This window comes from Aspergillus melleus (genome assembly GCF_016097325.1).
Source record: "Aspergillus melleus strain CBS 546.65 chromosome Unknown contig8, whole genome shotgun sequence".
Classification (NCBI taxonomy): domain Eukaryota; kingdom Fungi; phylum Ascomycota; class Eurotiomycetes; order Eurotiales; family Aspergillaceae; genus Aspergillus; species Aspergillus melleus.
Window position 1 is genome coordinate 1217523 of NW_025763377.1, and position 10133 is coordinate 1227655.

The 10133-nt window shown below is 50.8% G+C and overlaps 4 protein-coding genes across 5 annotated transcripts; 3 read left to right on the forward strand and 1 right to left on the reverse strand.

The window, feature by feature from the left end:
• Positions 1-123: 123 nt before the first annotated feature.
• LDX57_012464 (putative NADH-ubiquinone oxidoreductase 64 kDa subunit) lies at positions 124-2430 on the forward strand (the record flags this gene model as incomplete). Its single annotated transcript, XM_046094211.1, has 5 exons — positions 124-946; positions 1007-1347; positions 1405-1555; positions 1611-2342; positions 2414-2430. The coding sequence occupies 5 exons, from the start codon at positions 124-126 to the stop codon at positions 2428-2430; spliced, it is 2064 nt and encodes a 687-aa protein (XP_045950190.1).
• Positions 2431-2826: 396 nt separating this feature from the next.
• Positions 2827-5198, reverse strand: LDX57_012465. Of its 2 annotated transcripts, XM_046094213.1 has the most exons (4): positions 4954-5198; positions 4814-4893; positions 4427-4622; positions 2827-4213 (listed from the first exon to the last, which is right to left on the reverse strand). In XM_046094213.1, the coding sequence occupies exons 1-4, from the start codon at positions 4969-4971 to the stop codon at positions 3695-3697; spliced, it is 813 nt and encodes a 270-aa protein (XP_045950191.1). In that variant the 5' UTR covers positions 4972-5198; the 3' UTR covers positions 2827-3694. The 2 variants fall into 2 exon arrangements, with proteins under 2 accessions (XP_045950191.1, XP_045950192.1); XM_046094212.1 differs by having other exon boundaries at positions 4814-5198.
• Positions 5199-5274: 76 nt separating this feature from the next.
• URK1 (uridine kinase family protein) lies at positions 5275-7432 on the forward strand. The gene is made up of 8 exons (XM_046094214.1): positions 5275-5558; positions 5647-5774; positions 5870-6014; positions 6108-6150; positions 6212-6325; positions 6376-6417; positions 6471-6702; positions 6760-7432. Exons 1-8 carry the CDS (start codon positions 5388-5390, stop codon positions 7241-7243), a joined length of 1359 nt encoding a protein of 452 aa, XP_045950193.1. The 5' UTR covers positions 5275-5387; the 3' UTR covers positions 7244-7432.
• Positions 7433-7636: 204 nt separating this feature from the next.
• Positions 7637-9905, forward strand: ESF1 (pre-rRNA-processing protein ESF1; the record flags this gene model as incomplete). Its single annotated transcript, XM_046094215.1, has 2 exons — positions 7637-7700; positions 7771-9905. 2 exons carry the CDS (start codon positions 7637-7639, stop codon positions 9903-9905), a joined length of 2199 nt encoding a protein of 732 aa, XP_045950194.1.
• Between the last annotated feature and the right edge of the window lie 228 nt (positions 9906-10133).

The following is a 10133-nucleotide window of genomic DNA, read 5'->3' on the forward strand; positions in this document are numbered from 1 at the left end:
ATTTTCATTTCGCTCTCTCTGTGTCAATTTATAGAAGCCTAATTAGCTTGTTCATTCCCCCCCTCCCCCCCCCTTTTCAAAACTTTGTGCTTCGCTGGAGCATAAACACTCTCCCTACAAGCCATGAGCGCAGTGTTGCTCCGGAGTCGACCGGAGACCACAGCGCTGAGAAGAGCTGGGCTATCAATAGGTCGACTATATTCATCCAAACCATCCGTTTCCTCTTCCAGACTCTCGGCAGCCCGACTTCTGGCTCGTCGTCACAATGCGGTGCCTCAATGTCTCGCGTCGCGCACCTTCAACAGCCACCTCCCCGTCCGACACAACTCAACAACGACAACAGACACACCGACTGAACTTCCCCGAAAGTCGTCTGCCCTCAATGCCGTCATCAAAACGTTTACATACTGTGGATTTTTCATTGTCATGAGCGGTGCTGCGGTGCTGGCATTCTTTGTCTACGATGCGACGACATACCGCGAACGTCCCAGTGCCGAAGACATCCCGGTCTCCGAGCTGGCGTTGAACCCCCGTCGAGGAGGACCCAAGAACTTGCCTATCGCCGAGGTGCTGGTCGGGGATTATGACACGGATGAAATGGCAGAGCAAAATGAGAAACCGCGCTTGGTCATCCTGGGTACTGGCTGGGGTAGCATTGCGCTTCTGAAGCAGCTTCATCCGGGTGATTACCACGTCACGGTTGTGTCGCCTACCAACTACTTCCTGTTCACCCCTATGCTACCATCTGCGACCGTTGGTACTCTGGGACTGAGGTCGCTTGTCGAGCCTGTCCGACGTATCATCCAACGGGTCCGCGGCCACTTCTTGAAGGGAGAGGCAGTGGACGTGGATTTCTCGGAGAAACTGGTGGAGGTGTCTCGGGAGGATGTTAATGGAGAGAAGAAGAGCTTTTACCTGCCTTACGACAAGCTGGTTATTGGTGTTGGTATGTGTCGTCGCTTGGACAGCTGCATTTGGGGATATTTACTGACATCTTGTGTTCCAGGATGCATCACAAACCCCCATGGCGTAAAGGGTCTCGAAAATTGCCATTTCTTGAAGACTATCGATGATGCTCGCAAGATCAAGAACCAGGTTTTGGAGAACATGGAGATGGCTTGCCTGCCCACGACCACGGACGAGGAGCGTAGACGTCTGCTATCCTTCGTTGTCTGTGGCGGAGGCCCGACGGGCGTGGAATTCGCAGCCGAGTTGTACGACCTGCTCAACGAAGATCTGCTTCACTCTTTCCCGAGGATCCTGAGGAATGAAATCTCCGTCCATATTATTCAGAGCCGAACCCATATCCTTAACACTTACGATGAAGCACTCTCTAAATTTGCCGAAGTATGCCCTGCCGTTGCTTCGAAGTGTCGTTGGAAATTCTGATGCTGATTATTGCAGGCCCGTTTCGCCCGAGACTCTGTCGATGTCTTGACGAATTCTCGCGTCAAGGAAGTCCGCGACGACAAGGTTGTCTTCTCCCAAGTGGAGGATGGAAAGACGGTTACGAAGGAGATTCCCATGGGCTTTTGCTTGTGGTCTACCGGTGTCTGTGAGTAAATCCTTCCATCACCCTGTGCCATGTCGCCTGCTAAACCGACCTACAGCTCGGGCTGAACTGTGTCAGAAGCTTTCCGACAAGCTGGACTCGCAAAATAACAAACACGCCCTAGAGACGGACTCCCATCTCCGCCTCATCGGAGCTCCTCTAGGTGATGTCTATGCCGTTGGTGATTGCTCTACTGTTCAGAATAACATTGCAAACCATATCGTGTCTTTCCTCCGCACTATCGCGTGGGAGAGAGGCAAGGACCCCGAAAAGCTGCACCTCACTTTCCGGGAATGGCAAGACGTTGCCACCAGAGTGAAGAAGCGCTTCCCTCAGGCCTCCAACCACCTTCGACGCCTCGACAAGTTGTTCGAGCAATATGACAAAGACCACTCCGGCACCCTCGATTTCGGCGAGCTCTCCGAACTCCTCCACCAGATCGACACCAAGCTGACCTCTCTGCCTGCCACCGCCCAGCGTGCCAACCAGCAAGGCGAATATCTGGGTCGCAAGCTGGCCAAGATGGCCGCCGCTCTTCCCGGCATGAGGATCAACGAGATCGACCACGGCGATCTGGACGAGGCCGTGTACAAGGCCTTCCGGTACCGCCACCTGGGAAGCTTGGCGTACATCAGTAACGCCGCCGTGTTTGATTTCGGCGGTCTCAACTTCAGCGGTGGCGTCCTGGCCATGTATCTCTGGCGTAGCGTGTACTTCGCTCAGAGTGTCAGTCTCCGCACGCGTGTGATGCTTGCTATGGACTGGGCCAAGCGCGCGCTTTTCGGAAGAGGTTAGTTCTTTCTTTCTCAATCCTTGTGCCCTTGGGAATCCTCAAATACTGACCTCGAGTAAACTATCTAGACCTCATGAGCTTCTAAACATCTCTCAACCTGAACCCACTAGACTAACCTCAGTCACCCCGCCCCTTTCCCTAAGACGAGCAGCCACCCACTCTAATTATCTTAAGGGGCGCACCCCATTTACGTGATACGCCTGCCTATCTACCTTATTCTATCCTCCCTTTCCTTCATACAGCTCACATGAACAAGAGCATCTTCTCGCAAGCTCTACTAACGTCTTAGCGTTCCGAATTGGCTTGGGATCGGTTTAGATATTGAGAATTTTGAAAAACTAACTTACCACTTACCCCTTTATTTACTCTGCCACTTTAGTATCTTTTTCCTTTGTTGCATTTGAATGGCCGATAGTTAACTCATGTACTCAAACCTTACTACCTGTCGTGGTATTTCTAGATGTATTAAAAGAAATTCTATTGCTATTATAGATCGGATTCACTTTGTGTACTCGCTTCATTTACTTGTGATATAACTGTTCTGGGGGGTTGAAGTTGGGGTTGTAAGTGTGTAGTATATCTTTAATAACTAGAAGTTTGAATATATATCCGGCGATGGTCCTGTCACTAGTCTACTTCGCCCTTTCGACAACATTGACAACCTAAACTCAGCAACATCAGATTTATTTGCGAAATTCCAAACACTGGGTTCAGTTCTTGACTGAAAGTCCAAGCATTGAATCCCGAGATGAGTCTCAATCCATAAAGATCCCTTCGGTTCACCATCAAACACAAAAGTTGAAACCACTCAACCGGACGAAGAGGTACCCGCAATGCAGCTCGCTGCCCCTAACGACCAAACTAGTTACTCCGAACTAACCAACTAGTTCCGACTCCGAGTTAATGATCCGCCGACGGAAGAAACATCGATCTAGGCGGACCGATTGGAAAGGAAACTAGGCCGTGAAGGTTCACCGAGCACTCATCCCGAGGCTCCGAGTCCGTGGATAGAATCAGGTCAGAGATATATCTCCGAGGACAGGACCGACGACGCTCCGGATCGGTGAATGAGCAGAAGAGATTTCTGCTTTCATGCGAACTTCGGCAGACCGAGGATAGCGGTACGTGACAAAAATGTAGATGTGGATATAAGAAATGGATGCAAAAAAAGTTGTGGTATTGGTATTAGAAGGTCAAAGTTACAAGAGCATCACTGCCAATGGAGCCCGCGCCAGAAACACCTCGCTACACAGAAAGGTAGTAGGAACAAAGAATAGGAAAAAAATCGTTGACCCGGTCCCGGTTCATTGCTACCGGAGCGAAGACCAGGGGACCTTTAGGAGTCAACTTCACGAGATCATCGGGTCGACGTCTCCGCTATTGGTCATTACGGTGTCATTAGAGCCATTTTGGCCGGCTTTCGTGGCGTCTTTGTCATTATTGGTGGCGTTCGTATCGCCGAGCCCGAGGTCCAGCTTCTCGGGAAGGTCCTTCTTAGCTTCGCGGGCTTTTTGCTCAGCCCATGCGCGCAGCTTGACTAGGTTGCGCAGCCGGGCCTCTTTACGAGCGCCCTGGCTTTGCAAGATGGCTTCGTTCACGCGAGTGGCGATCTCTTTACGTAGGTCGGGGTGTAGAAGGGGGGCAAGGGATGGGGTGAGGTTCTCAGTTGGGAAGATCAGAAGGGCCAACGTCCTCTCTAGATCTTCCAGAAACTGAGGGTTGGTGGGCGCCCGTGGAGCGAGATGCGAGGTCGCAAACTCCAGAGCAGGGCTGATATCTCCATTGGGCTGAGACGTGCAGGTACGAATCAACTCCACCAGTTGTAGACGGAGCAACGCAAAGTGCAACGAGGGATGTTCATCCAAGATCTATTTGGTCGAGCACGTTAGTGATGGTTCGACCGAAGCTAATGCTGACAGGACATGGCATAGAATAATGATTTGCATCATACTGAGGACTGAAGATGTTTGTTTTTCGTCAAACCCCCGAAGAGGTTTTACGAGTGGTGCATGAAAACAAGATATAATCATAGCAAAAGGGATGAAAGTGGATTGAAGGTGAATAGGACGGAAGAGTCTTACCTGAGGATTGAGCTCGTTGATCTTCTCGATCGCAGACTGAATGTTACCAGAATGGATCGCAGTTCGAATGGCTACCCTTTCCTGAATAGACTCCACATCTGTCTTGGGTTGGATGTTGGCCTCAACTGCAAATTTCTTCGCAGCGGCCGGGTAGCCATTGGTGATGAGGTAGTCCATGACCAAGTCATTGATATCACTGTATTGACCTGTTAGTCACGGCCGACTGAACAAATCACGTTCAAATTCGCATGCGAATTAATGGGTTCAGAAGGACAAGTTAATTTGTTTCTCCTCAAATGGTTTCAGAGAGATTCCCAACTTGATTTTCAAAATGCATCATATGGAGGGGCAATTGTGTCAAACAAACACGGGGTGGGAGAAACTCACGTCTTGGATGGCTTGACCTCTTCCACCTTCCGTTCGAACTGATGCCATGTCGGCGTCGTTGTCGAGGAAGTGGGAGACATCTGTTTTGTTTCCCGTTAAAACCAAGCAACCACGTACGCACAGCACGTCGGGAAGCATACGTAATTAGCAGTGGACATGGTGTATGCTTGTGGTAGCAAGAATACTGGGACAATCCAATTAGATGTCCTGGGACTGAGAATATGGCCGTCTGTGAAGATGGAGAGCTTCGCAGACGGGAGCCATGAGGATGCTGCGAGGGAAGATGCAGTGAGGAAGAAAGAAGAAGAAGAGGAGGAGGAGGAAAAGCTCGGGAAGAAAAAGCGGCGGGAAGCTTGGTCACGTTTTGTCGCAAGCGAAAAAGTCACGAGGGCCGGCTAAGCCCGAAGAGCCCAAGCGCGGCGGCTAGCCGCGTTGGGCGTTAGTCGGTCTGGCGCCTGCACAGAAGTAGTAATTCGTCTCTCTTATCAGTTGGCTTTGTGCGTGCTTCTGCTATGTGGCGAAGGGCCTGACTTGCCCCTGTCGACAGGTCCGGAAAAGAAAGAAAGAAAGAACAATGGAGTCCATCTCGCCCGTATACTCGGCTGCCACCGAGAAGCGTTACTCTCCACCATGGGCGGATTTGAGTATCATTGGTATCGCCGGTAGCTCGGGCTCCGGCAAGACTTCGGTGGCTATGGAGATCGTGAAGTCGCTAAACCTCCCCTGGGTGGTGATCCTCGTAATGGTATATCATTGCCTTGATTTCCTTCAAACGCCATAGAAATGCCAATTGTGGAAAACGTTCCTGCAACTTCTAACCTTGGTTGCCACAGGATTCGTTCTACAAAAGCTTGGACGCTGACCAACATGCCAAAGCGCATAGGAATGAATTTGATTTTGACTGTCCGGATGCCATTGATTTCGATGCCTTGGTACACACCTTGAAGGACTTAAAGCAAGGGTACTGATAAAAAACCCTCTCATCGTAACTCTGGTCTCGACCAGCAGGCATGGTTTGTAACGTAACTAACATCTCTCGACCTTTCAACAACAAAGGAAGAAGGCAGACATTCCCGTTTATTCATTCGCCCACCATCAACGTCAACCTCAGACGACCACCCTCTATTCTCCCCGAGTCCTGATTCTGGAGGGTATTCTAGCTTTGCATGACCAAAGGATCATGGACATGTTGGATGTTAAGGTAGGATATGCACCTGCGTAGTCGAAGAGTCTTTCCATTCCTGCTCCTTTATGCTATTTTATTTGCTCCAAAGTGCTGACAGCTCTTATCCAGATATTTGTAGAGGCAGACATGGATGTTTGTCTGGGACGCAGAAGTGAGTTATCTTTACTGATCCTGATCATGGAAGAAAATGCTCTAACGGGAGAGTGGGTTAGTCATGCGCGATGTTCGAGAGAGAGGAAGAGACATCGATGGAATCATCAAACAGTGGTTTCAATATGTCAAACCGTCGTACAAGTACTATGTGGAACCCCAACGATCTGTCTCCGGTAAGCATGTAGCCCGAATGACTGCAAGCTATCGTGTCTAACCGATTCAGATATCATCATTCCTCGAGGTATTGAGAACAAGACAGCCATTGGTAAGGAGTATCGCTCGAAATTACCGTTGCAATCTGCTAACGCACTTATCCAGACATGGTGGTGAAACACATCCAGCGGAAACTTGAGGAGAAATCGGAGAAGCACAGTGCAGACCTGCGTGAGCTGAAAAAGATCGCCTCTGAGTTGCAACTTTCTCCCAATGTTTTGATGATGCCTCAAACGCCCCAATTCATTGGCATGAACACAATCCTTCAGAATCCGGACACGGAACAAGTTGATTTTGTGTTCTATTTTGACCGCCTGGCTTCTTTGCTGATCGAAAAGTAAGTTGCGTGGAACATGCAACTCCAATGCATCAGCCGCTAATTCTAGTGGAACAGAGCTCTGGACAGTGCGGCGTACGATCCCTCATTTGTGCAGACACCTCAAGGGACCACATATAACGGCCTGAACCCAGCAGGTGTTATGTCTGCTGTTGCAGTCCTACGAGGAGGCTCTTGTCTCGAGACAGCTCTCAAGCGCACAATTCCTGATTGCATCACGGGTCGTGTCCTCATCCAAACCAATGCGCGAAATGAAGAGCCCGAGCTGCACTACCTCAAACTACCCGATGGTATTGAAACTCATGCTACCGTTATGCTGATGGATCCCCAGATGGCCAGTGGTGGCGCTGCCTTGATGGCCGTTCGTATCTTGATTGACCACGGCGTGGAAGAGAAGAAAATTGTCTTCGTGACATGTGCCGCCGGCAAGATCGGCCTTAAGCGATTGACTACGGTATATCCTAACCTGAAGGTTATCGTGGGACGAATTGAAGAGGAGCGTGAACCCCGATGGATAGAAAAGAGATATTTCGGGTGCTGATTTCTTGAAGCATGTGATGGAGTTGCATTTGGGATGTGCATACAATGACAAATTTTGGCTAGTACATAATTCGGCATTTATAGGTTGCTCAAATATATATACTTTCAAAAAAACCAATGAATTGAATGGGATCGACAGCAGGAACCTAAATGTACTGGCAGTAGGGGAGTTCCTGGTAGTCCAGTTACGGAGGAGCCGCGGAGGAGCGCACGGGCCACATTCCTCGCAGAAAATTATCCTTATCGTCGCTTTCAATCGGCCGCCTTTTTTTTATCGACCGTTGGACGATCCAACTTTTTTTCTTCCTTTCCCTCTCCCTCCAACGATATTCAGTTGCGTACACACCTGAATTGACTTTTTCTCCCCTTATTTTTTTGCATGTGATTTGTCACAATGCCTGATCAGAAGAAATCGAAAAAGGGCGGCGCTGGTAAAGGCCAGGCCGACTCTGTGATCAGTGAGGCATCCGCCTGTTTTGCGCTCTTGAAGGGCATCTATGAACTAACATTTACTTCTGCGTGTTACAGAGGATCCCCGATTTGCCAATATCCAAACCGACCCTCGGTATCGCCTTCCGAGCAAACGCCAGACCCATGTGAAACTCGACAAGCGTTTCGCGCACATGCTGCGCGACAAGGACTTTTCTCGAAACGCCGCAGTTGACCGCTACGGACGCAAGCTCGCCCGAGACGACACGAAGAAGCAGCTGGAACGATTCTACCAGCTGGACGAACAAGACGAACAAGACGAACAAGATGACGACGAAGCAGAAGTTAGTGGCGAGGACGACGACGTAGTCCTGAGGGAATTGCAAAAGGCCGAATCGTATGATCCTGCGCGAGATGGAGGTTTCTCATCTTCTTCGTCCGAGGAGGAAACCAGTGACGAAGAAGACGACGAGGACGAGGCCGAGCTTGGTGAGGGTGAGGAGCTTGACTTCCCTGACAAGGAACAGGCTGGTATACCCACGGGCGACGTGACCAAGCGGATTGCCGTGGTGAATCTGGACTGGGATAACATCCGGGCGGAGGATTTGATGGCCGTGTTCTCCAGTTTCGCGCCCACCGGTGGCCGTGTTCTGAATGTTGCGGTCTACCCGAGTGAATTTGGAAAGGAGCGGATGGAGCGAGAGGAGGCGGAGGGTCCTCCTCGGGAGATCTTTGCCTCCGGCAAGGATGGCAAGTCCGATGAGGATTCTGAGGAGGAGGAATTTGAGGACTTCGGCTCCGACGAAGACGAGGAAGAGATCAAGAAGTCCATGTTGAAGGAAGACAAGGGCGAGGAATTCAACTCTACACAGCTACGAAAGTACCAGTTGGAACGTTTGCGCTACTTTTATGCTATCCTCACGTTCTCGTCCAGGGAAGCTGCGAAGCATGTCTATGACCTGGTGGACGGAGCTGAATACCTGTCGAGTGCCAACTTTTTCGACCTTCGCTTTGTGCCGGACGAAACCGACTTTTCCGATGACAAACCCCGGGATAAATGCAGCCGGATCCCAGATGGCTACCAGCCCAACGAATTCGTCACCGATGCCTTACAGCACAGCAAAGTCAAGTTGACGTGGGACATGGAGGACAAGTCGCGCAAGGAAGCCCAGGCTCGCGCTTTCCGAGGCAGCCGGAAAGACATCGACGAGAATGACTTGAAAGCCTATCTTGCCAGTGACAGTTCCGACAACGAGTCCGAGAGCGATGAGGAGGGGGGCGTGGAGATTGTTGACGCTACACAGGGAGATGGAAAGAGCTCCAAGATCTCTAAGAAAGAGGAAGAAAGGCAGCGTATGCGAGCCCTTCTGGGCTTGAGCTCGGAGCCGTCCCGCGCGTCCAAATCAGATGGACCCGTTGGTGAAATGGAGGTTACGTTCACTTCTGGTCTTGCGGGAGGCCCCAACAAGGACGGAATCTTCGAGAATGAGCCCGAGAAGGAAGAGACTACGCTTGACAAGTACGTGCGCAAAGAGCGCGAGAGAAAGAAGCGGAGAAAGGAGAAACTCAAGGCAATCAGACAAGGTGATGGGGATCAGCAGAATGAAGATCAGACTGTGGAGTCGGGTAAGAAGGGCGACGATGCATCTGAAGGAGAGAAAGAAGACCTGGGATTCAACGACCCCTTCTTCGACGATCCTGGTGAGAAGGTGACTGCCGCAACTCGCCGCAAGGAGGAGAAGCGCAAGAAGAAGGCGGAGCGGGAGGCAGTGGAGGCGGCGGAAGCAGCCAAGCGTGCTGAATTGGAGCTTCTGATGATGGACGACGAGAACAAGGGCATCCGGCATTTCGACATGACCGCAATCGAGAAGGCCGAGAAACAAGCCGGCAAGAAGAAGAAGGGCAAGGGCAAGGGCAAGCCGGCTCCCGAGATCCAGGATGATTTCCAGATGGAAGTCAGCGATCCTCGATTCTCCCGACTGTTCGAGAGCCATGAGTATGCGATCGACCCGACCAACCCTCGGTTCAAGGGTACATCGGGTATGAAGGCATTGCTGGACGAAGGACGCAAACGGCGACGGGACCGGGACGAGCGTGGGGACGAAGACGAGGTTCCTACGCAGGACAAGAAGCAGAAGAATAAGAAGCAGAAGAAGGATGCGTCCAAGCCGCCACAAGGCAATGAAGAACTGAAGAGTCTGGTGGACAAAGTGAAGCGAAAGGCACAGCATTAGGTAGTACACGGTGTAGGGATGGGGTGTTAATCAGTAAATCAGGATACCATAGTTAGGTCAGGTAAATCATGACCTCTCGATCAATCAAAAGCGAACATGTTCTCTGAGTCATTTCTCCGCATCGAACCGGGATCCCTGGAGAATAAAAGGGACGGCTATTGGAATTCCAGGACAGGATCCTGGAAGGCGGCCGTCTGTCATCTGCAAGATGAGGTGGTTTGTGTCACC

Excerpts from the sequence above, each read along its gene's own strand:
- LDX57_012465 (XM_046094213.1), bottom strand. Across the intron at positions 4,623-4,813 it reads GAGGTCAAGCCATCCAAGAC|TGATATCAATGACTTGGTCA; the intron begins GTGAGTTTCTCC and ends AGGTCAATACAG. Across the intron at positions 4,214-4,426 it reads TCAACGAGCTCAATCCTCAG|ATCTTGGATGAACATCCCTC; the intron begins GTAAGACTCTTC and ends TCGACCAAATAG.
- URK1 (XM_046094214.1), top strand. The coding sequence starts at position 5,388 with ATGGAGTCCATCTCGCCCGTATACTCGGCTGCCACCGAGAAGCGTTAC. Across the intron at positions 5,775-5,869 it reads TTGAAGGACTTAAAGCAAGG|GAAGAAGGCAGACATTCCCG; the intron begins GTACTGATAAAA and ends TCAACAACAAAG. Across the intron at positions 6,015-6,107 it reads TGGACATGTTGGATGTTAAG|ATATTTGTAGAGGCAGACAT; the intron begins GTAGGATATGCA and ends GCTCTTATCCAG.